This window comes from Monodon monoceros, unplaced genomic scaffold, assembly GCF_005190385.1.
Source record: "Monodon monoceros isolate NGI ecotype Baffin Bay Population unplaced genomic scaffold, NGI_Narwhal_1 Super_Scaffold_9, whole genome shotgun sequence".
NCBI classification, from domain to species: Eukaryota; Metazoa; Chordata; class Mammalia; order Artiodactyla; family Monodontidae; genus Monodon; species Monodon monoceros.
Window position 1 is genome coordinate 22497519 of NW_021703786.1, and position 26490 is coordinate 22524008.

General features: G+C 38.5%; 1 protein-coding gene across 4 annotated transcripts in view; it reads left to right on the forward strand.

Annotated features, from left to right (window-relative positions):
- Positions 1–26490, forward strand: part of TANC2 (tetratricopeptide repeat, ankyrin repeat and coiled-coil containing 2) — a 348234-nt gene that overhangs the window by 261381 nt on the left and 60363 nt on the right. For all 4 annotated transcript variants that reach the window (XM_029212661.1, XM_029212662.1, XM_029212663.1 and 1 more), the window contains 3 exons: positions 7457–7688; positions 16079–16245; positions 19673–20280. In XM_029212661.1, coding sequence (XP_029068494.1) covers positions 7457–7688; positions 16079–16245; positions 19673–20280 — 1007 coding nt within the window. The remainder of the gene's footprint in view (positions 1–7456; positions 7689–16078; positions 16246–19672; positions 20281–26490) is intronic.

A 26490-nucleotide genomic window follows, 5' to 3' on the forward strand; every position in this document is an offset into this window, starting at 1 on the left:
GTCCAGCTTACAGCCAGAAACAGCATGTTTCCCCCAAATACGTTTTCAGTTGTCCCCACTTATTGGTACACATCCATTTATAAATGGGCTTCTGAAAACAGTCTGAGATTTCCCTTATATTCATTGCTAAGTCAGTGCAACTTTAAAAGACATCTTTGGAGGACTTCCCTGGTGGCGCAGTGGTTAAGAATCCGCCTGCCACTGCAGGGGATACAGGTTCGATCCCTGGTCCAGGAAGATCCCACATGCCACAGAGCATCTGAGCCCGTGCGCCACAACTACTGAGCCTCTGCTCTAGAGCCTGCGAGCCACAACTACTGAGCCTGCGCACCACAACTACTGAAGCCCACATGCCTTAGAGCCAGCGCACCACAGGTACTGAGCCCATGCACCATAACTACTGAAACCTGTACGCTCTAGGGCCTGTGTGCTGCAACTACTGAAGCCCACACACCTAGAGCCCATGCTCTGCAACAAGAGAAGCCACCACAATGGGAAGCCCGCACACCGCAACGAAGAGTAGCCCCCACTCGCTGCAGCTAAAGAAAGCCCATGCACAGCAACAAAGACCCAGTGGAGCCAAAAAAAAAAAAGACATCTTTGTTTTACTTTTCCAAATATTCCATGTAAGCTGAAGAGCTTTCATCATCACAGTCATTTATTTATTCATTTAGAATATATGCTTGGAATGCCTGTAACACAAGATTGAAGTTAAAGCAGTGAACAAGACAGGCACAATCCCTGCTGTTATGTAGCCCACATTTTTGTGGTGCGAAAAGGCCAATTAACAAACAAATATGTAATATGTCAGATGGTGATGAGTGCTAAAAAGAAAGTCTCCCCATGTTGTCACTTCTTAGCCTCTCTCTCATCAAGAGAAAAAGTCCCAAGATGTTTATGTTCAATATTTGGAAAATGTTATTTATTTTTAGTAGGTAATTAGTGACTATACTTACTTGAAAAGTGATCACATTTTAAATTCCATGGTTATACCTTCCTTAAGCAAAATATAAATAAATGTCTTTTGTACCTAGAAATGGGATATTTTTAAATTTATATTAAACATTATATAAGAAATGGCCCTTTAGATTAAAATTGATGTTTAGTTCAATATTTGGAAAATGTTAAATATTATAAGTGAGAAATTAGTGATTATTTACACTTACTCAAGGAACATATTTAAAATTTCACACTTATTTCTTCCTTAAGCAAAATATAAATACATCTGTTCACACCTAGAGATGGGATATTGTGAAGTTTACACTAAACAAAAAAAATCTAAAACAAATGGCCCCTTAGATTAAAATTGAATATTATCCCAGTAATTGTGCCACAGGTTGCAGTTCAAGTGTAAGTTTGTGCTGTAGAAGCGTAGAGCAGAAGCCAACAATCTTGCTTCTCATCTGTAACAAACTGGTAAGCAGAAATTATCTTTTCAAACCAGTTAGTATTTTGATAAAGTAAGCTAATATATGAGAATTAAAAGTATCCTTGAAAAACTTCTTGATTTGCTAGCCAGAGTTCTTAGTGTTGGTGCTTATATATCATTAATTATCATTGGTATTTCATAGTATGCTTGCTGCTTCTTATGCTTCTTCATAATTGAGAACATTGAAGCGTTCTTGTCACAACTTTAAAGCAATTTTATTTACTGAAGAAACACTTCCCACTTGAAGTAACAGGTTTTGCTAGGTGTACATCTCTTAAATGTATTTCCAGTTAATCTTACACGTTCTGAAGTATAATCACAGTAGAGCGGTGCAAAGATCTCATTCGGGGCCTTTCCTGGGTGTGTGACTTTATAACAACCATAGATTTTCCAGGCTTTCAGTCTGTTGCCACCAAGTGATCATACGTACAGAATTCCCCAGACAAGGAGAGGCTGACTTCCATTTACTGAGGGCTTAATGTGTGTTGAGCTTAGTACTTTTTACATTATATTTGTTATTTCACTTCTTCATTCTTAAGCCTGTGAGGTGGTCATTATCATCCCCATTTTACAGTTGAGGAAACTGTGCTTCAGTGATAGTTAATTTTCCCAAGGTCTTACTATTAGTAAATGGCAGAGCTAGGATACAGAGCCAGTATTCACCCCAATGAAATGAGTCTTCTTCTTCTCTCCATTTTACAGATAAACAGAGGCTCTGAGGTTACACAACTTGCTGAGATAACTAGTACGTGACTTGAAACCAGATTTAAACTGAGGCAGGCAGGCTCCAGAGTCCATGCTTTTAACCACTGTGCTGCCTCTGTAGTGTGACAGGAAGGATTCTTGTTTAGTGTTCTTTTGGAAAATCTATCGATAATTGAGTGGCTTTAAAGTAAGGAAGTCATAATGAAGGGGCACCTTTCAGAAATTTTGCTGACCTAAAATTCTTCTTCAACAAGTTTTTATGCAGGACTTCCCTGGTGGTCCAGTGGTCAAGACTTCACCTTCCAATGCAGGGGGTGCGGGTTTGCTTAGCTTAGCTTCCCTGGTTGAGGAGCTAAGATCCCACACACCTTGAGGCCAAAAAACCAAAATATGAAACAGAAGCAATATTGTAACAAATTCAATAAAGACTTTAAAAACAGTCCACATCCAAAATAAGTCTTTAAAAAAAGTTTTTATGCATCTAGAAGCTCTTGTCACATTAGGTAAATTGTCACTAGCTTAGTCCTTATATTAAGAAGCTAATACATCTGAAATAAAGCTAATTAGAGAAGTCAGCTAATTTTAAGAAGTGTCACAGTGATACAAGTGTTTTTCACCGAAGGAAATCTATGAAAGAAAGAAAACTGAAATGTCATCCTTGCCAAGAGACTAGTTCTGTACTAAATCAGGAGGATGTCAAGTGATACGGTTCCTGAGATTGTTGCTGCTACTGTTAAAGCTATCAGCCAAGGAAGTGATCATTTCAGCAGTTCACACATGTGTGTTGAGCATAATACAGAGACATAAGCCACACATACACACATGGAGAGAGAAAAACAAAAAATGACAACAGTGAAGTATAAGATTTGGTTTGTGTTCCAGTTGGGTATTTTTTAAAAGATTTACATTTTAGGAGAAATGTGATCAGAACTAAACAAGTAACCTATAGATGATGTTTTATAAAATGTGTCTAGGGCTTTTTTCCTCTAAAAATTAACACTGAAATTTTATAGTGAGACCCAGGTTACATCTACATTCAGGATACTGAATATGGGAAACAACCTTATTTATTCCTTTGTCAATCTTGTGTTTTTTATCTGTCTCCTTCACCAGAATGGTCAGTATTTAAATTATTGTTCACCACTCTATCCCCAGCTCCTAGCACAATGCCTTGCACAGAAATATGTGTTAAATGAGTGACTAAACTGTAGTCTGTTCTCTATACTGAAGCCTGAGTAATCTTTCTAAAACGTATTTTTCTTCTTGCTACATAAAACCTGTCAATGGCTCCTCCTTGCCCTTAAGTGGAATCCATACTCCCTTCTTGAAACATCACATGTATTAGCATGAAGGGCTTTTACCTTTTATATCTAGCTCAGGTTTTCTCAGCCTCAGCACCATTGACATTTTGGGCCAGAGGATTCTTTGTTTGGGGCCTTCCTGTTTATTGTAGTATGTGTAGGAGTGTCCTTGGCCTCTACCCACTATCCAGTAGCATCCTCCCACCCTGGGTAAGGGATATACGGAAACTCACATCTTTTTGCAACATTTAAGTCTAAAATTAGCTCAAAATAAAAAGTTTTTAAAAAATAAATAAAAGTCCTACTGACAAAAAAAAAAGTTAGAGCTCCAAGCTGGAAAATTACTGAGGCTGAACCCAAGTCTGGAATTATTCTTAGCTTCCAGTCCCAGGATGGGGATTAGAGTCAGAGTTGAGGGACAGGAGAAAAGGCAGAGAAAGTAGTTTTTGACACTGAGCCTTCAGGTCCCTAGAAACACAAAAAGCCAAAGTAACCCGAAGTGTTGGAAGGGATGCGCTGAGTCAGAAATCAATCAGGTGGTGGTGAGGGCATTCAAGAAGTGATGAGAAGGAGACAGGGAATAAGAATATGAGAGAAGACCTGAAGGAAGGTCGGTGACAACATTAGAATTTAAGAAATGCAAATGCCAGTCATGATGTAAATTAAATTTTTATGTCCAAATGAGTTCCAGATATTCAAAGCTGCCTTTTCTTTATGTGAGGTTAGCTTAATCCTGTCACAGATTATTCATTTGAAGTAGAAAAGAATCTTTAAAGAGTGAAGGCCTGGGACTTTTAACACAAGCCTGACAGGTTCGCTGCCATTCAATCATTTGATTCAGGCCTTTGATGAGGATTTTGCTTAGTTGTATCATTTCTCGTGTATAGCTTTAAATCAAAACCTTTTTATACCCAAGGCGATACTGACCTCCGGTCTTCTTTTTTTTTTTGGTCTGTATAGTCTACAAACCTGGCCTTTTTTTTCCTCCCTCACAGCAGTAATCTAAAAGTTACTCACTGTCCTATTCAAAGAATTACTACAGTTTTGGTTATATTAGATATATTTTGGATAGAATTGTTTTAATCAAAAGTATAGAGATTTAACATAAGGAAAATGTGAGATGGAAAAAAATTAATAACAAGAAAAACATAGCTGAAAATGAAATTTCAACAGGTCATTGTGAGAGACAAGAGTTCACCAAGCAGAAAGGTTTTACCTGCTGATTTATTGAGGGTGGACTAATTCTGAACCATTTCCAAGAAGTTGTAATAATAGTGACTGAGTATGGGTGGCTGTGATGACTTCCTCAGAGCTGTAGGGAGTGATCTATTATCCATCACTGAACACTAGTACAATGAGAGAATGCAGGAAAAAACTACATTCCCAGACTTGTTTCCTATTCGCATATGTAGAAAAAGTTGTAGATAATGTCAATAGACAATTTAAGGGGAAGTACCAAGTGTTTTTGACAGATTGTGTGTACATTTACATACTATGTAGCTGCTTTGAAATGTCTAGTAGATGATCAGTTCTGAATCAAACTACAAATTTCATGAAGATGTTGAATGGTCTTTCTGCCTGAATTCTTCAGAGGAATCGAGATTTTATATTTAGAATGCCTAAAAATTTTTTAAATTAAAAGAAAGAAAGGCAGCCACAGAAGGGGCAACTTTAGCAATGATCTTCGTTAGATAAAACCTCATACAGCCAAGAGCGCAGATTTTTAATGCAATCAGTAAAAGAACCCTCTTCCTAAATTTTAGAATTTTTATCTTCAAACTCCTATCCCGTTACTTTAGGTAAAGGGTAAGTTACAGCTGATTTGCTCAGCTGTGCTTTGCCTCGACATGTGAAATCAATTGAGGTAAAATATGATGAAAGTTCATATTGATTCAGAGGTTTGCTGTTTGCTTTTTATAAAGTGGAGATCTGTGTCCTTGTGGGCATAACCATTGACATTCACTGTTCATTGAGAGCACAGATGGATTGCTGCCAAGTTTTCTCTTTGGGTTCCTTATGTTGTGCTTAAGGTCGGTAATCAATCTGTCTACAGAAAGGAGTGGCGATTTCTAAGTACACCTCCTCATTTCCAGTTCCACACTGGGCTCAGACATCATTGCTTCACTCACAAGCAATTCCTATCCTCAGCTTTACATGTGTAGTAACATTTCCTGTATTGTTCAGTTTTCTTAACGCTTAATGAGAACAATTTCAGGTGTTTTTTTAAAAGTGACATTTCCAGCATTTGGGTTTTTGTTTTGTTTTAATTTATTTATTTACTTATTTATTTATTTTTGGCTGCGTTGGGTCTTTGTTGCTGCGCGTGGGCTTTCTCTAGTTGCGGCGAGCTGGGGCTACTCTTTGGTGTGGTGCAGGGGCTTCTCCCTGTGGTGGCTTCTCTTGTTGCGGAGAACGGGCTCTAGGCACATGGGCTTCAGTAATTGTGGCACATGGGCTCAGTAGTTGCGGTTCATGGGCTCTAGAGCACAGGTTCAGTAGTTGTGGTGCATGAGCTTAGTTGCTCCCCAGCATGTGGGATCTTCACAGACCAGGGCTTGACCAGTGTCCCCTGCATTGACAGGCAGACTCCTAACCACTGCGCCACCAGGGAAACCCCAGCATTTGTTAAAGAGCTAGATTAAGAGTCATTTCAAAGCAGAACACTTTCGTGGATGACTGTTCTCTGAGAGATGATTGAGGAGCTGGGGTCCCAGTGGTATATCTATGCATGCTCCTAGGGCAAATTTCAAATGCCTGTAGTTACAAAGCCAGTAGCTGAAAAGGAAAGGGTATACAGAACCTTGATGATGACCGTGATGTTGATGGAGATGATGTGATGAAAGAGGAGAAGGAAGGCAATGATGATGGTGGTGGCAGCATCAGCTAACATTACTGTGCGCTTGTATGTTCTGAGCACCATGTCAATGCTTTCCATACATTCAGGCTGAATCTCCCCTGCAGTTTCTTGTTATCTGCACAATCCCATCACTTTTGTAGGTAGTACTGAGCCAACAGAGTGGTCTAGATTAAAATCACCCTCTGCACTTGACCTTGAGGCAGAGGGAACAACCAGAAGGTATAGAGCGAATCCTGTGCAAATTCAAACAAACAAAAAAAAGAAAACAGGGCTTCCCTGGTGGCGCAGTGGTTGAGAGTCCGCCTGCCGATTCAGGGGACGCGGGTTCGTGCCCCGGTCCGGGAGGATCCCACGTGCCACGGAGCGACTGGGCCTGTGAGCCATGCCGCTGAGCCTGCGCGTCCAGAGCCTGTGCTCCGCAACGCGAGAGGCCGCAACAGTGAGAGGCCCGCGTACGGCAAAAAAAAACACACAAAAAAAAACAGCTTAAAATTGCAGGTTCCAGCCTGACAGGCCAGACCGTGAACGGTATTAAGATGCATACATTTTCTAAGTTCTTTGAATTTAACACCTGCATCTGACAAAAATCTCACTCCTTTTCTGCTTCCTGTTATCTAATTCTGATTCTCTCTGGGTGCTCAGGAAATACTTAGTGAGAATTCTTAAGTCAGAGTCATTCTATTTTTTATAAGATGTTTATAATGAAATTATAATTTTTTAATAATTTTTAAAATATGCCTTAGGAGCATATGTTTGTTGAGTCTAACATATGGTATTTCTCTGGTTATTTTATCCCTGATGCTTTGTTACAATATCAGACTCTTTCCTCTACTACTCTATGCTGAATAAATATTAGAGAGATTAATATAAATCTTTATTCTCAGGCCTGCTTCCTATTTCTTATAATCCAGAGGGAAAACTCAATTTGTATTTATAAATTTTAATTACGAATTATGATACCATACATATACAAGAGAAATATTGGGTCAAACTTCTGATCTTAGATAAATCAGGCAGTTTCAAAGTTTAGCAGCTTTTATTTTTACTTGAAGAAGTTGAGGAGTGGGGAGACAGAAGACAGTGTTAGAGAATGATTGTACAGTAGCCATGACTGTTGCTCTTGCTACTGATAAACCTGTCTGTGTTCTCATCTTTCTTTTTTAGGTGGTTGCCTATCACTATTGCCAAGCAGATAATGCCTACACCTGCCTGGTGCCGGAATTCGTCCACAATGTTGCTGCCCTGCTCTGCCGCTCACCGCAGCTGGCGGCCTATCGGGAGCAGCTTCTCCGGGAGCCTCACCTACAGAGCATGCTGAGCCTTCGGTCCTGTGTTCAAGATCCCATGGCCTCCTTCCGGAGGGGAGTGCTGGAGCCCCTGGAGAATCTCCACAAAGGTACAGATGAGGTGCAAAGAAGGTGGAAGGTGGAGGCTCTGAAGCCCAAGTTCACCTGGGGTCATGCTATAAAAATGATCATTTTTATCACACTGCAAAAACTAAATGTTCCTACAGGATACAGTTAACAAATAAAAGGTTTTACCTGAAAAAATAAAAATTCCTCCAGGAATTGCTACTTCCTCCTTTATTTGTAAAAACTCTCATTCTTATTTCCAAATATAAAGCATTTCTCTTGAACTAAAGGTAGTAGAGCTACCAGTCCTTCCGTGGAGTTCAAATAAATCAGTAAAGCCATGACTCCAACCCAGTGCCATGGAGTTTCTATGGTTAGAAACATCCTCAGTTTTTATATTTGCTATTTTTTTTTATTACTCCACAGTCAGGTAAAATGAAATGGCATGTAGAGTTGCATAACTGTGTATATGCTAAAAATTAATTGTCCACTAAAAGGTATTAAGATATTTTTAAGAAGTGGGGGAAAATGAAATGGGATCCATCTCCCTCTCATGCCTCATGCCTTTCCTCCGTTTTAACTCTGTAGCTCAAGTGTTGGCTGTGACCTAAATGTAACCATCTCCTCCTTCACCCGTCTCTCTGCCTCACCCCCTTCCTAATGTTCTGTCAGTGCTGGAAGCCGAAGAAAAGGACCTGAGTAAGCATGAGATTGCTGAGCAATCCTGTTTATTCCTGAGAGACTTATATACTTTTCTCGAGCATTTTGGAGATACTTATAAGAATTTACTTTCTTCCGGCCTGTATCTTCAGTTATGTGAACTTCCATGCCAATTACTTGGATATCAGAGTTTCTCTTCTCAATGCTGATGACCTCTATCTATACTTCTACTACCTACCTATTAGCTTTACCATACCCTAGACTTTTTTAAACATTGGAATTTCTCTGCAAGTATTTTGAGCAAACTTAAAGAGAAATTTCTGTACATTCAGTCAATCTTTAAATCCTGTTAATTCTGCCCTCCTGATGTCTCTCACATCCGTTAATCTCAGAGTCATTCCTACCACTGTTACCTTGAAGGCTGCTCAGCTGCCCATGATATCACATCTGTGTTGCTACCCTTGCTGGTCTTCTCTGGTTTTCTGGTCTAGTGCTTCTTTCACATCATAACACACTTGGAAAATTATTAAAGTTTGTTTAGCACATTGGGATAAAAAATCATGCCTCCTCATGGCTGGACATGGCTGGCCCTGAGGCTACAGCTGCACAAATCCCCCGAAGCCCTGAGGGCTGAAGGGATTCATTTTTAGGCACACCTCTAACCCATTAATGGCATACCTGGTGGGTAGTCTCTGCCCAGTCTCTCCAGTCTTGTAGACTTTATGTACTGCTTCCAGATAAAGCTTCATAAAGCATTGCTCTGATCACTAAATTTCCCTGTTCAGAAACCTCCAGTGCTTCCCTATTACCTCACTGAATTAACTTCCAGCTCCTTGACCTATCATTTAAGGTACTTAATGGCCTGGATCCAACCTACTTTCCAGCCTTATTATCTACTTTTACCCTTATGAACCCTGTATTTACATGTAAACCAAAGTATCCATTAATCCTTAAATACTCCCCTCCATTTTCCTGCCTCCATACATTTGTTCATTGTTTCCTTTTCTTGATATACCTTCTCCTCACATCTCTACCTGTCAGAATCCTCCCCATCTTTCAAGGACCACCTTAAATACCACCTCATTCATGAAATACCTGCTGATCCACCTGCCCCCTCCAGTAAGTTACAATATCCTTCCAAATTGACAATAGGTTTTTCTTTTTTATATCTCACTTATGGTACTTCATACATTACTGTATGTATAGTAAGAACTTAAATTTTTATTACTAACATTTATTGAACATTTATTATACGTCAGATATTATACTTTGTGCTTTATAAGAATTAGTTATTTCTGTACTTACTCCTTTGACTAAATTGCATGCTTTTGAAGTTAGGAACCTTTTCTTGTTCAACTTTTATCCTTCATAGTGATTACCTCACCTTGGACATAGTAGGCATTTCAGGAAATAAATTTTGAACAAATAAGTGAACATAGAAATTGCTCACATGTAGGGGTACCTTGAAGGAAAGTCAGTGATACAAGGATCTACATCTTAAGGCTAATTCAAGGAGAATATCCAAATGCATGCAGACTCAGCTCTGGATTCTCAACCATAATTCATGTGTTTTTTAATTTTGCTACTAGATATATTTGCTTCTCATTTAGGTCTCCATAACCAGCTTTAGATATCCCCATTGGTAAATGTTGTTCTGAGTGAATTTAATTATTCTATCAAATTCCCATGTTCTTACCCTTAAAACAAAATCACCATCATGAGCAATAACTGGAAACACAATTTATAAAATTAATGAAATACTAAAAATTGTTTGATTAATCCAAAAGAAGCCTGGAAAGAAAGAACAGAATAATTTTTTTTAGTATGGAACAACAAGATGAGAGATTAAAATCAACCATATCAATAATTACATTAAATTTAAATTGACCAAATACTTCTATCAAAAGGCAGAAACTGTCAGACTGGATAGAAAACAAGACCCAACCATATGCTGTCTGCAGGAGAGGTTATTTAAAGACACAGATTGAAAGTGAAAGGATAGAAAAATATATACTCTATAAACATGGAGCATAAGAAGGCTGGAGTGGGTCTATTAATGTGAGGCAGAGTAGACCTCAAGACAAGGAGTATTATCAGAGGGGCATTTGATAAACATAAAGGGACCAATTTATCAGAAGATAAAGTAATCCTAAATGTGTATGAACCTAATAATGGAGGTTCAAAATACATGAATCAAAAACTAATAGAACCAAAGAGCTAAATAGACAAATACCCAGTCATAGTTGGAAATTTTAACACCTCTCTCTCAGTAACTGTTAGAACAAGTAGACAAAAATTAGTAAATATATAGAAGATTTTAACAACACTGTCAACCAATTTGATCCAACTGACATTTATAGAACACTACCCAATAACTGCACAATATACATTCTTTTCAAGTGCATATGGACCTTATTCTGGACCATAAAATCAGTCTGAAATTTTCAAGAAATTAAAATCTTACAGAAAATGTTCTCTGAGATAATGGAATTAAATTAGAAATCAATACACATAAAATCCCCAAATATTTAGGAATTTAGCAGTGCACTTCTAAACAACCCATTAGAGAAAGAAGAAATCACAAAGCGAATTATAGAATATTTCAAACTGAGTAATACATAAAATCAGTGGTTAAGTTTATGACTTAATAAACCAGAAAAAAATGAGGAAAATAAAACCAGAGGTAGCAGAAAGAAGGAAATAATAAAAATCAAGAGCAGCAGTCAGTGAAATAGAAAAAAATTAATAGTTAAAATGAATAAACCCCTAGGAAGACTGATCAAGAAAATGAGAGGAAAACACATCAGGCATGAAAGAGGAGCTAGCACTACAGTTCCTACAGACATTAAAAGAAAAATAAGGGATTATTATGAACAACTATATAACAATAAATTCAACAACTTAAATTGGGCAAATTCTATAAAAAACACAACTTACCAAAAGTGACTCAAGAGGAAAGAGAAAATCTGACTAGCTCTTATCTATTTAATTTGTAAGTTAAAAGAAAACTCCAGGCTCAGATGGCTTTACTAATGAATTGTATCCAACATTTAAAGAAGAAATAATATGAATCTTACACAAATGTTTTCAGAAAATAAAGGAAAAGAGAACACTTCTCAGTTTGTTTTATTAGGCAAGCATTAATGCTGAAACCAAAATATGATAAGGACTTTATAAGAAAAGAAAATTACAGACATGTATTCCTCATAACCATAATAGCAAAATCCTGAAACACACTAATAGCAAAATGATTAGTTTTACTTGACCAGGAATGCAATGTTAGTTTAACATTTGAAAGTTAATCACTGTAATTCATAATATTAACAGAATAAATGAGAAAATCTATATGTCTTTATATAAATATATATCTGTAATCTCAACAAATGCAGAAAAACATTTAACAAAATATTACAATTAACAATAAAAACTTTCTGCAAACTAAGAATAGAAGAAAACTTAGTCTCCTAAAGGACATGCAGGTAACAATGAAATATTAAGTACATTTCCCCTACTATCAGGAGCAAGGCGACTTAACATTTGACATTCCATGTGTGGTCCAAGCCAGCACAATAAGAAAACAAACAAGCAAATAGTATAAAGATTGGAAAGGAAGAAGTAAAACTGTCTTTATTTGCAGATGTGATTGTTTACCTAGAACAGTCTAAGGAATCTACAAAAGAAAAAAAAAAGCCTACGAGAATTAACATAGGTGGAGCTACAGTCTATATGGTTAATATGCAGTATCTGTTGTATTTATATACTAGCAGCAAACAACTGAAAACTGAAATGTAAAAAGTAGTGTGGCAGTTTTAAAACGTGGCTGCAAGATCTTTGACATTCCTCCCATCCAGATTTAGGGTCTGTGTCTCCTTCCCTTGCATCTTAGACTTGTGGCTGCTTCAACCAATAAAATACTACAAAATGATGCTATGTGATATCTGAGGCTAGGTCATAAATGGTCATGCTGCTTCCATCTTGTTCACTGAAACACTTGCTTTTGGGGGTATGCATTGCCATGTCAAAACACTGACTACTTTGAGTTTACCCTGCTGTGAGGAAGTACAAACCACATGGAGCAGCCGTATGTTAGTGTTCCAGTTGACTGTTCTGGTCATCAAGTCATTCTGGCCCTGACACCAAACATGTGAGTTTTTGTTGCAGATGATTCCGTTTCCCAGCCATTTGAGTCACTCTTAGCTGTTTGATGCAGCAGTAGATAACTGGAGCAAATACCGTTTTCTATAGAATCAAAATGCTTAAGAATAAATTTAACAAAAGATGTGTAAGACTTCCACAGTGAGAGCTACAAAACATGCAGAGTGAAATTAAAGAACTTAGTAAATGGAAGAGATATGCCATGTTTGTAGATTGGAGTTTTTCCCCAAACTGGTCTGTAGATTCAACATAATCCCAATCAAAATCCCAGCAGGACTTTTTTTTTAATTGACAACTTTCAGAAATTCAAAGTACGGTGAATAGCCAAAACAATCTTAAAAAAGAAAAAAATTGGAAGACCAACAGTACCTGGTTTCAAGATTTAATATAAAGCTACAGAAATCATGACAGGCAGTAATATGTTAGTAAATGTTTAACAGTCAGTCCAGGGGTGGGGGCCTGAATTGACCATAAGAAATTTAGCAGTCAGCTCCCATGAACCAGCTTGAGCTGGCTCTAGCACTCCACTGACAGGGTGGTATTCCCACAAGGATAGATAAATAGATCAGTGGAACAGAAAGGAAATCCACACATATGGAGTCAGTTGACCTTCCTCAAAGATGCCAAGATAATTTGGAAAAGAGAATTTTTGTCATCAAATGATGCTACAACAACTGGATACATGTATGGAGAAAAAATGAATCTTAATCCTTACCTCACACCATAGGTGCACAAAAATAAATTCAAGATAGATCATGGTCCAAAATATAAAAGCTAAATCTCTAAAGCTAATAGAAAAAACTTAGAATATCTTCACAACCTTGGGGTAGGTAAAGATTTCTTAGGTCCTAAAAATCATTAACCATGTAGGAAAAAATTAATAAATTGGACTTCATCAAAATGTTAAATGTCTGCTCAACATAAGATACACTAAGAAAAAGGAAAAGCAAATCACAAAAGGGGAGAAAATAATTCACTCTGTGTACGTGTGTGACAAAGCACTTGTATCCATAGTATCTAAAGAATTTCTATAAATCATTGCTGAAAAGATAAATAATCCAATTCTTAAATGGACAAAAAATTTAGATGCTTCACAAAAGAAGATATTCAAATAGGCTGCCAGCACATAGAAAGGTGTTTGCCATCGTTAGTCGTCAGGGAAATGCCAATTAAAATCACAATGAGACACCACTTTACTCCCACTACAGTGGTTAACATTTTTAAAGTTGAACATCAAATGTCGGTGAGCAGCTGGAACCCTCACACGTTGCTGGTGGGAGTTTAAAATGGTACAACTACTTTGGAAAACTATTTGACAGTTCCTTATAAAGTTAAAGATAAATCTGCCTTATGACCAAGCAATTCTATCCCTATGTATTTACCCAAAAGAAATGAAAACATATGTCTACAAAAAGACTCATACAAAAATGTTTATATTGACTTTATTCATAGTAGTTAAAAACTGGAAACAACCGAAGGTCCTTCAACAAAAGAATACATAAACAAATTGTATATTCATTCGATGGATATTAAATGAAATCTTAATATTAAATTCTCAGTATTCTTCTTAGTAGTAAAAAGGAAGAAACTAATAATACCCTCAGCAACATAAATGAATCTCAGAAACATTATATCAAGCATAAGAAGCAAGTATAGTCTATGGTGATATGAATCAGAACAGTGGTTGCCTATTGAGAGCTGGGAAGGAACCTCAGGGAACTCTCTGGAATGATGGAGATGTTCTCTACTTTGATCAGGATGTTAGTTACATGAGTATACATGTTTGTCAAAACTCACCAAAGTGTACAGTTAAGATCTTCACAATTAATTGTATTAATTATACATAAATTTTATCACAGGAGTTTTTAAAATAGAGAATTTTTTAAAGGTAGCTGGAGTTTTCTTTCCAGGAAAGTTCAATTGAAAACACTTTCAATTTCGATTCAAGAGCTAGATTTCAAATTATATATTTTTCTTTAAAAAATTAGAGTCAGCGATTTGCACGATACTTTAAGGTTCTACTCAGTAACAAAGGATAGCTCTAGTATATCACCAAGCAGAATCAATTAGAAAATTCCTCTATGGGAATTAAAGACACAAGTATGCTAAAGGGAGCCAAGGTCCTCAAAATCAAGAACTTAAGAGCCCCCATTTGTGTGGGTAAATCCCAATTAGTTCCAAGCAACTCCTCTCTCTTCCGGAATTCTTTGGACTCCCTAAAGGAGTAATGTGTTTTGTTAGCCCTACATCATCTAGAATGCCATTTCATTAATAATCATTGTTAACAGTTAGAGAGCTGAAATCCATAGTTCATTTCTCTTCCGAAAGTCACCAGATGAAAGTAATAGTTGAAACTCTTTATAATTTGAGAACTAATTTATAGTACTTAGGCTATTGAAATTTAACTCCTTTATGTAAAGCTTGTACTTTAGAGGGGAAATATAAAGATTTATTAATCATGCAAAAAATCTGCATATTTTCAAATGTGAAACAAAAATATGTAGAGTTTTGATTAGCCTTGACTCTTTCAAAAGCTAAAAGAGCCAACGTGGTACAGAGTTCCTCAGAGTTTTCCTTCTGTCCCCAGCTTCACTTCCTTTTTCCTCCTCAGATATAACCTATTTCCTGTTTCAGGCATCCAGTGACTTCTTTCTCTCTTCCCCTGCTTTCCTCTCTTCAGAACCTGTAAGGTCCTACCAACTAGGAACTTTTACTTGTTGTTTGCAATTCATTTATACTGAAATATTCATTCAGCCAGGGGATTTTTTTTAATCTCTAATTGTTCAATATTGTTTAAGAATCAGTAAGCATTTAATGGGAGTGGAAACCTGAAATCTTACCAAGTCTTCTGCAGCCTAGCCCTAGCGATAAACTGATTTTGTCAGTTTAAGATAGTATAGACTCCAGGCGGGAAAGGGAAACAAAAGATATTTGTCTTTCCTACATGACTCCTGCTCCCCTGGAAAGATCACGTAAGGGTCTGGTCTCCTTGAAGCTGCTTTAGGTATAGTCTAGGAAGCTGCTGGTTCTGTAAGATCTTGGAATCCAGCCTGCCTAGTGTAGATCTGTCTGTTGGTTGGGATTCCTTTTCTCTGTTCCTCCATCCCTTCCTTCCTACTACGTATTCACATATAGTCTTATATACTGCTGTGGACTCCAAATTAAACCTTTTTTTTTTTTTTTTTTTTTGGAAATTCCCCAAAGAACACGTGATACTGTTCTCTTTAATGCTGTCAGATTCCGGGGGGCTGAGGGGGAGAAAAACATTCTTTCCAGCTTTTTCAGGTATGAGAGAAAAATAAATTTACATGTGCAAATTCTCATAAATGCATCGCTCAGGCTGTCTCACAACTGATAACATGGGGGAAATGATGATGATGATACATATGCTTTATATATTATTTATGTGACAAACACATTCATACCTGGTGAAAAGCAAAGTGAACCCACTAAATGAATTATTCCACGTCTTTATAATAAATTACGTACCCTTAGCATTCACTAAACACACAACAGACCTTTTCTAATTTTTTCTTCCAAGGAGATACGTGATCAAAGACCCAGAAAGAAGTCACTTATCCACTTGTAATTATTAAGTAATTTGTTTCTTCTATCTCAGAGAGAAAAATCCCAGATGAAGATTTCATCATCTTAATTGATGGATTAAATGAAGCAGAATTTCACAAACCGGATTATGGGGATACAATTGTATCATTTCTGAGTAAAATGATTGGAAAATTTCCTTCCTGGCTGAAACTAATTGTAACAGTTAGGACCAGTTTACAGGTATGTGTTTGTTTGCTTTTGGACCATAAATTATTTCCCTTGGAGAGTGCTTAAACTGAAAAAGTTCTAGGTCCTTGTACCCTTAGTGATGAGCTTTTCCAGATCTCTACCATGTCCTAGAGCGCTAGCAAGAGTAATTCCCAATGAGCATATTTTGAGAGTAAGAGATACAATCTAGAGAGAGCATTCTCTGTATACTACTCTCTTAGCTCAAATTCCCATTTCCATTGCTCTGGGTAAGTTTTGATAAAGTGTCCCTCAAAAAAGCATGAAAAGAAAGTCCACTTTTCTAGACTTTGTCATGAGTATAGCAAAGCAAATAGATGCTGTAACACTCTAATTCACTGTTTGACTTTTGTTTTATGTTTTTTATCATTTAATGCCAGGCAAAATCCAGTTCAATATATAGTGTAGAGTCAGATTTTCTAGTTCTTCCCTCTGTTTCTCAACTTTCTATAGCATGAAGATGGACTTTCTTCTATATATTTCTTTTTCTAAGAAATATTGGCAATATTAAGGCTTTATATTAAATTTACTGCAGTTTTTTTTAATTACCATCCCTGCTCACTCACTGATCACTCAGTTTATGGCCTAGAAGAATGAATAGGAATGTTGGAACTGCGCCTGTAAAAGACATATGGGCTAAGGATAAATGACTCCACCTTCTCTACCATTCACAGTATAGCTGAGTTGGTATTTTCCATTCTTTACATATTCACACTTGGTTTGAAACAGGGTTTCTCAACCTTTTTTCCCCTAACCATAGCCTCTTTTAAAGAACATTAAAATTTTGCATATTATACACCCATCCCACTATTTTGATGCAACTCCCTTAAAACAGTTGTTAATATACAGAAAATAGTCTCGGTGCCCTCCTTTTCCCCTCTCCCAGGCATTTAGTATTTTTCCTATAGATTGACCAATTTAGGTCAGTCTGCCTTCTTTGATCAGAGACTGTACTTCTGATCCTGACCACCAACTTGCAGATGTTTGTTATTAAAATCTCAAAGTAATTTGAGGAATGTGAATGAATCAACGTAAATGCATCTTGACAACTAAAAATTATGTAATCTGCCATTATTGGTCAGTAGCTTGTTAAAGATGAAAGATGAATAAAAGAAACTTCCAGGAACACAATCTCTGACTAGTTTTACTAAGTACGTACTTAGGAGATATCTTCGTTTATATAATTTTTGTTTGGTTTTGGTTTTTTTCTTCATTTATATTTTTATATAATGCCGTGTGCAATCTCAAAAGACGTTTTAAGTATGACTTGGTAGACCACGTAACTTTAATTTTTCAGCTGTGCCAAAGAACAGGAAAAGTACTATACACTCAAAGTCCAAATGTCAATGTCTTCATAGATCAAGACCTGCAACAACTTCCCAGATACTTCATTCACTTCAACCAATAACTTTTTAAAATTATTTAGCTGACAATGAAACAATTCCTAGGTCTTTAAAAGTGAACCCTCATAACTGATCAGTCATTATTTCCACAAACATTTTTTATGTACTTCAAGTATAAAAGGCTCTTTCTACGAGCTGAGGATATGATGGTGAACAAGACAGACAATATCCCTGCCCTCATAAAGCTTGTATTCTAGTGAGGAACACAAATAATAAAGTAAAAAATGAACATATATTAAAATTTTAGGTAGTGTTAGTGCTATGAAGACAAACATAACAGAGTAAAGGGATAAATGAGGATGACAGATATTTTAGATAGGGCAGATAGGAAAGGCCTCTCCAAGGAACCTTGTAAAGTGATAACATCTGATTTACTTTCTTTGGCTGCTGGCTGTGTAGATAATAATATGTAGGGGATCAAGAATGGAAGCAGAAGTACAGGTGAAAGGTGATGGTGGCTTAGACTAGAGTAGGAACAGTGGAGACCCTCTGAAGTGGTCATATTTGGAGTATATTTTGAAGAAGAGTCAAAAGGACTGGATGTGGGAATGAGCAAGAGAGAAGCTTCAAGGATGAATTGTGGGGTTTTGGTGAGCGACTGGGTAGATGCTGGTTTGAGGAAAAGAGAAGGATCATAGATAGTTCCTACAATTTGGTGGTAGGGTCAGTGGTAATACCATTTATTGACATGTGGAGGTTTTGTGGTGGGGGGAGATTTTAGTAGTTCTGATTTGATCACACATTGTTTGTCTATGAAACATCCAGGTGTCATTGTTGAGTAGACGGAGATATAAGATGAGAGCTCAGAAGAAATGAGTAAGCTGGAAATATGAAATTAGACATCATCCATGTATAGATGATATTTAGAACCATGGGACCCAACTATTCTAGGGAGTGAGGGTGGCCAGATAAGAGGAAAGAATGGAGACGTGAGCCCTGAGTGGACTGAGAAATGAGAGAGGAGCCAGCCAAAAAGGCTGGGTAGGAGTAGCCAGTGTGCTAAGAGGAAGACGAGGGGAGCATGCTGTGGAAGCAAAAGCTGCAGGAGGGGACTCGAGAAGAAAGATGTGTTCACCTGTGTCAGATACTGCTGAGAGGTTGAGGGGGAAGAGAAATGAAACTTGCTTATTGGATTTGGCAAGATGAAGATTGCTGATCATCTTGACAAGGACCATTTCAGTGAAGTGATGGGATTGAAGCCTGATTGCAACAAATGGAGGAGAGAATGGGAAGGGAGGAATGAAATACAGTAAGTAGAGAAAACTTTTCTGTTAGGTTTTGCTAAACATGGGAACAGAGATATAGTAGTTGGAGGAGTATGGAGTCACATGTCTGCGTGGAGACAAGACAGAAAGAGAAGAGAAGAGGAAATTAATGCAGGAGAGGGAATAGATACTTACAGGAGCAAAGTCTATAAGCAGATAAGAAAAGATGGATTCCAGATCATGAGAGTCACCACAAAGCCCTGTCACCTTCCCCCAATGTAATTTCCAAGCAGATCACCAAGGTACCAAGCTTCCCACTATTAGAAGTGTTCCTTTGGGCTAAGGCATCTCCAAAAAACCTACATTAAAATAAAGTCATTTTATCAGGTGGGATAGAAGGTCACATTTTTATATGACATTCTTTAAGTCCTTTTACATTTATCTTAGTGAGTTGTACTTTGACATTAGGCTATGGTTTACACTGAGAAAAATTACAACAAAAGTTAGGTGGCATTCTCTTTTCTATTTTAGGAGCGAGTGTTATTTAGGATAGTGACCATTAAATCACTCCTAAAGTGCCCTTTATGAAGACCCATAAAAGTTATTTTAAGTCTCAATATTAGGAAAAGTGTCCCTCCTGTGCAACTAATATGTCTTAATCTATGGACACTAATACTCGATCGTATTTCCCTCTTTTCTTTGACCACTCAGAAGTTCAGAATAAATTTGTGGACCTCGTAGTTTATCACAAGAGTTAGGGGAAACTGAAGGTCTTTCTCTCTCTCTCTCTCTCTCTCTCTCCATCTGTTTTAGGAAATTACCAAGCTGCTGCCTTTCCATAGGATTTTTTTGGATCGACTAGAAGAGAATGAAGCCATAGACCAGGACCTGCAGGCTTACATCCTGCACCGGATACACAGCAGCTCAGAGATCCAGAATAACATTTCACTTAATGGCAAAATGGACAATACTACATTTGGCAAACTCAGTTCTCATCTCAAGACACTCAGTCAAGGGTCCTATCTATACCTGAAACTCACATTTGACCTCATAGAGAAAGGCTATCTAGTGTTAAAGAGCTCTAGCTACAAAGTAGTTCCTGTTTCGCTCTCTGAGGTTTACTTACTCCAGTGCAATATGAAGTTCCCAACCCAGTCTTCCTTTGACCGGGTGATGCCTCTCCTGAATGTGGCAGTGGCCTCTCTCCACCCACTGACTGATGAACATATCTTCCAAGCCATCAATGCTGGCAGCATTGAAGGCACGCTAGAATGGGAGGATTTTCAGCAGAGAATGGAGAACCTCTCCATGTTCCTAATCAAGCGCAGAGACATGACTCGTATGTTTGTACATCCTTCTTTTCGAGAATGGCTTATCTGGAGAGAAGAAGGAGAGAAAACCAAATTTCTCTGTGATCCCAGGTAAGCCATAGATCTGTAATAAGCAATTTGTGAGCCTATTTTGTATTTATTGCATGGAGCATGGGTATTGAAAACAGTAGAAGTGTTCTTCATTGAACATTTCACATAAAGGAAGCATCATCTCTGTTTCTTCTTAAGACAAGGCTATAATGAAGTTTATTTTCTCACAATATTATTTCCTTAAGACTCAAAATCTGCATAGATGTTTAGAATGCTCCTTACATTCCTATATTTTTCTAAACAACTTTCTCTGATTCCACTAGGGTTCACAGGCTATAATTAATTTTTTTTAATTAATTTATTTTTGGCTGCGTTGGGTCTTCGTTGCTGCATGCGGGCTTTCTCTAGTTGCGGCGAGTAGGGGCTACTCTTCGTTGCGGTGAGCAGGCTTCTCATTGCGGTGGCTTCTCTTGTTGCGGAGCACGGGCTCAGTAGTTGTGACTTGCAGGCTCTAGAGTACAGGCTCAGTAGTTGTGGCGCACGGGCTTAGTTGGTCTGCAGCATGTGGGATCTTCCCGGACCAGGGCTTGAACCCGTGTCCCCTGCTTTGGCAGGCGAATTCTTAACCACTGCGCCACCAGGGCAGTCCCCAGGCAGTAATTAATTTAATCATTTAACAGACTTCCTCAGTATTCTTCAGAAAGAATTGATACATTGTTCACCTCTTTGACTTAGAGCAGAATTGTTTTAAAATTGTGAGTGCCCTTTTAAAAGCCATGCCATTGTTAAAGTCACCAATGACTGACCCCATTAGAGCCCAGCTGATGCTAAGATTTACAGTGGAAAATGGAATCTTACACCTTATAGCTGAAAAAGACTTGAGGAGATCAGCTGATTTAGCCACTCTTACCTTTAGATAAATAAAGTGTCGTTATCCCTATTTTACTATAAAGGCCTTAAAATGCTGAATCACTTGTGAAAAGCCATAAGGTTAACAGGTGGGAGAAAGGAAGAGGAGTTAAAAGAAGAATGCAAATGCGCTGTGTGTACCACCGCTCCCCTATCCTGCACCCGTGGCAGACGTCACTGATTTACCCTAGCACTCTCTCCTGATGAGCTTGACCCTGGCTTAATCTTTCTCAGCTCAACAAACCAGACTCGATATGAAACTGTTTCCCATTCTCTTGGATGGAACCTAGATCTCTAGCATCCTAGTGAGGTGTGCTTTCTGCTCCTTCCCACTCCTTTTTGAAAGAATTATTCCTTTAATAAAGTTGATGTTTTCAAAAGCAGGTATAGTCCTGATTTCCTGGAAACAAAGAAGATACCAACAACATAGCTGACAAACGCAGAGCTTATTGTGGCTCAAAAAGAAGATAGGCCAGGTTTGCCTGTGCCTTCTGCTGTGAGTCATCAGAGGCTGACCGTCTCTGACCGTGCTGGGATTTTATTATTACTCGCGAGGCATGTTCTTCACCAGGTCCTGTTAGAGACACCTGTGCTTGTGGGCATGCTGCTCGGCCTACGTCATGCCGACTCATTAGAAAATCAGTTCCAGACTCTGATGACGATATTAAGCCAGGCAGTAGATTTTGTGCTGTCTTCCCTAAGAGGGAAACTTTTTAAAGAAACATGCTGCAGTGGAAAGAACATAAACGTTAGAGTCAGATGACCTGCTTAATAAATCCTACCTCTTCTAGGAACTGTGGCCTTTGGAAAATTACACAATGTTTCTGAGACAGTTTTCTCATCTACATAAAAGGAATAATAATTCCTAGAGCTGTTGAGAATTGAGGTCATGTAGTGTAGTGCCTAGACTAGCACAGAGTACGGAGAAGGTGGTCAGGGGATGTTCCCTGTCCTCCTCTCTCTTTGCAGTAATAGACCTTTCAGGTGCACCTTAACTAAATCCTGTGGCTAATTGGATAGGCAGCAGGAGTATTCTGCTATCCGCATCTGGGGGCACAAGATTTTTTTAAAAAACCCTGGGTCTGAGTCTCTTCTATGAGTTGTATGCCATTCCCAACAGGATTTTATTGTAAATCCCACTAGTACTGCTGCTGATGTTGGTACACAGAGTTGGCAACGACATAGTTAAAAAAAAGAGACCAATCTAGAATTGCCTAATGAACACTGAAATCAGTTTCCAGAGGAACTTTGCTGGCTGATCTGCTCTCTTATCCTGGAACGTCTCAGAGGATTGAGAACTGAGGTCCAAGGGAGCCAGACGAACGCTGAATTAACAGTATCCTTACAACAGATAAAACCCTCAGACCTTCAAAGGGAAAAAGATGGTATTTATGCAGCCATATCATGGCTCTACAGGCTTACCTTCTCAACATTGTTTATTAACTAGAATCATTTTGGCAAGAGGCTGATGCACTGGGACAAGGAGAGCAAACACTTCTAACTTCAAATGCTGTGTAGTCTGTTCCCTGGTGATTGAATAACACTCAGGGCTGCTGAGGGATCATCATATATCACTTAATGGCAGAGAGTAAACAGGACCAGGCATTATCAAAAAAGCTTTCTTACACGTTTCATCTCAGTTGGAATTCAGCCTTCTTCCCAGCACTGTCTGGCACCAGCTTTGTTACTAAGGTATTGATCTCAGAGCTCGAGGCCCCCTGGGTCAATGAGATGGAAATTCACTAAGAATTTAATGTCACTGGCAAAGCCCAGGCTGGCCTTTCAAAGAAACTGGCTGTAATTGCTTTCCATTGTAGGCGAGTCTGATTAGCAGGACTCTCTCCAGGCAGGGTTTGCCATTATGGCTTCAGCCTCTATTTCCTGTACATTGTTTCCCACTCTGTTCTCCACTTCATCTCCAGCTTCTCTGTAGAACATCTAATGTGGTTCAGTAGACCAGGGAAGACTAACTCAGTGCCTCTGAAGTCACATTATGTAGGCCAGTGCCTGACATGCATAACTCTGCGTAAGGAGAACTTTCAGAAGCTACAGAACATCTCTTCTAGTCCGTTTTCCTGGGCTTTCAACACTCACGTCTTCACCCTGAACTTATTGACCTTATTAGGGAATTAGACACCGATGAGAATATTCTACTGAAGCCAAAAAGTAGTTGACCTTCATCAGAAATAGGCCACCCAGGGAGGTACTTCTGCTAAGTGAAGAGAGTCAGGAATCTGAGGATGGCGCTAGAAAGAGGAAAAAGCAGAGCTGGAGGTCAGTGCAGCAGCTGAGATAGAGTTTTCCTTATTTTAAGTATCAGACTTCCTTTTGTCCCAGAATCAGGGCAGACAATTGACATCCCAGAAAGAGTGACCTAAGGTTGCATACACGTCTGTCACAGAAAGAAATGAGTTATAGATACCTTTTCTTGGCTTGGTATTTGTATATATATGCATGTTGGTGTTTATCAAACTGTAAGCAAAGTATCACTGCAAAATCTTTTATTACATCAAAACTTCTAAGATTTTAGATTTACATTCTAGACAAAAGTTTGCCCCTTGAAGCACTCATAAGCCTTAGACCTCACCACCTTATTCTGCCTTCTATTTCCCACTATTCATCACTGTCATATTCTGTCATACTCTGAAACTAATCTTTCTTATATGTTATTCCCTCGGCCACTGAGCTATCAGATTAACTCACTAATCTAATAAACTAATCTCTGTTGTTATGCTCATAACAGGGAAGTAGAAAACATTAAATGCAACTTGCGTATTTTAAGTAAGGCATTTAAGAGAAGTCACCAGCCTTTATAATCCAACCTATTAATGACTTTGATAGTGGAAATGTGAGGCTGGTAGAGTAGACAGTTGGGGCCACCAGCCTTGTGGTGCTGTCCAGTTACTGCCTAATATTTCTACATAGCTTTAGGCTAGCCCTGAATGAATCCCCACTCTTTTTTTTCCTGATTCTTTCTGTTATCTCTGTTTTCATGGTATTAGCCTCCCCTTCCCTAAGAACAGCTCTCAGATCAACATTTTGATGTGTATATACATGTAAGATTTTGACATAGAGATTCAAAGACTCAGCTGCCTTATTTTTAACTGTTTGAATAAAACGCAGGAAGCCTGTTGTAAACTTTAACGAGTCTTAAGCTGTAGAACCAGTGAGGTTTGATTTGGAAGCCTAATTTGAGCTGGCCTGATTTCCTCAAACTAAGAGTAGCAGATTTATAGTGGGTGGAAAAGGGAAAAGGCTACACAAGTCCTAACTGTACCTGTGAGGACGGTTGAGGACTTACTCAATTCCTTGTGGCCAGAGTTGATATCTTACAATAAATGTTCTTTAAGATTTTTCTTAATTATTTTGGCCATGTTAGCAAATTACACATTGGAGACTGGGTGCTCCAAAATCCATGTCACAAAGCATAGTGTCAGAGTAGAAGCAGTTTGTCAAAGGGAAAAAAAAAAGAGGCCATTCTCCCTATAAAGGAAAACTAATTCTGTGTCAGGAACTTGTACAGCCTGGCTTCTTAAAGAATACGTAAGTCTGAAATGACCACAAAATGGTGAGTTGCAGGGTTGTGGTGGTTTTATTTGTTTTTGTTTTGTTTTGTTTTGTTTTTGCGGTACGCGGGCCTCTCACTGCTGTGGCCTTTCCCATTGCGGAGCACAGGCTCCAGACGCGCAGGCTTAGCGGCCACGGCTCACGGGCCCAGCCGCTCCGCGGCATGTGGGATCCTCCTGGACCGGGGCACGAACCCGTGGCCCCTGCATCGGCAGGCGGACTCTCAACCACTGTGCCACCAGGAAAGCCCTGTTTGTTTTTTTAATCCAAACAGGAGCCTCCAGGCAGAACGACGCTTAACCTTACCCTCACTGAAGCACGAACTTGAGATTACTGCTCCTCAGCCATTGCAGGCTCCCACAACACCCCCTTGAACTGGCAGATGGATTTTGCTTTCTAAAAGCATTAGGAAAGAATTCAGCAAAGTGATAGATCATGCTAAGAAAAAAAAAAGGCTTCTGGAACTAAGTCAGCCTTTAGGAGGTTTGGAAGAGTTAATGCAGAGAGAGGAGAGGTGTACCAAACACCTTTTGCTAGTACATGTCCCTTAGTAGATGACCTTACCTGCCTAGAAATATTAGCTCTCTAATCACTGTTCTGGGTCCAGATCTGCTTCACTTCTAATTCTTTTCTACCACTAAGGGGAAGTCAGTCTTCTGGTGTCATGATTTCGATATGTGATTTTCATGGAGAGATTTCACTAATCTATAATAATTGGGGGGATTTGTCTCATTTGCAATAAATATTTTGTCCTTATTATCTAAACCATTTTCTAACTCCCTATTGGCATCAAGAATAAATTTGAGACTCAAAATAATAATGGAATATCTATTATTCTAGTGACCCAGGGTCATGGTTTTGTAATATAATGCAAGGAAGATATTACATGAAATCTAATATATATCTGGGAATATGTCCAGTTTCCCCAGGCATGATGTCCTTAAACTTTACAAATTTGTTTCTCTCAGCATAAATCATGGAACCCACATCTATCAGTCAAATAGGTAAATTGTCCCCATTGTTAAAACTCTCATGTCTTCAGAGATGTACAGCTATAACATATTTTTTTTTTCCTTTTCCAAGTCCAAAATTAAGTTTGGGGAAAGCTGGTAATCAGAATTTTTCTCCACACCTATTTAAAACTGAGAACTACTTATTTTTACTGTCATAAAAACTCATGTGAAGTTTGCTAAGTTAATAAATATACAGAGAAGTAGTTCTGCTTAGAAGATGGAGAGAGAGCATCATTTTATGACTTGGCAGGCATGCAGAAGAGTCAGCTAACGAAAACACAGAAGGGACTTGTACTCTCCTATATTTGATTTTGCTACAAACATAATATTGCTTTATATATTTAAATTTTATATATATATTGCTTTTTTTAAGGTGTAGCAAATACGGGTTAAAGCAACTTCACGTAAGAAGTAGAGCAGGGAGGGCTTCCCTGGTGGCGCAGTGGTTGAGAGTCTGCTTGCCGATGCAGGGGACATGGGTTCGTGCCCGGGTCCGGGAAAATCCCACGTGCCGCGGAGTGGCTGGGCCCGTGGGCCATGGCCTCTGAGCCTGCGTGTCCGGAGCCTGTGCTCCACAACGGGAGAGGCCACAACAGTGAAAGGCCCGCGTACTGCAAAAAAAAAAAAAAAAAAAAGAAGAAGAAGTAGAGCAGGGAAATTTTAAGGGAAATTTTTGGTACTGAAAGTAGCCTAGGAAATAGAGGCTAATTTGTCCTGTTAATGAGTCTCTGAAGCAACACTGGCTGAATGAAAAGATGGGAATCCCACAGGCTTTCCTAGA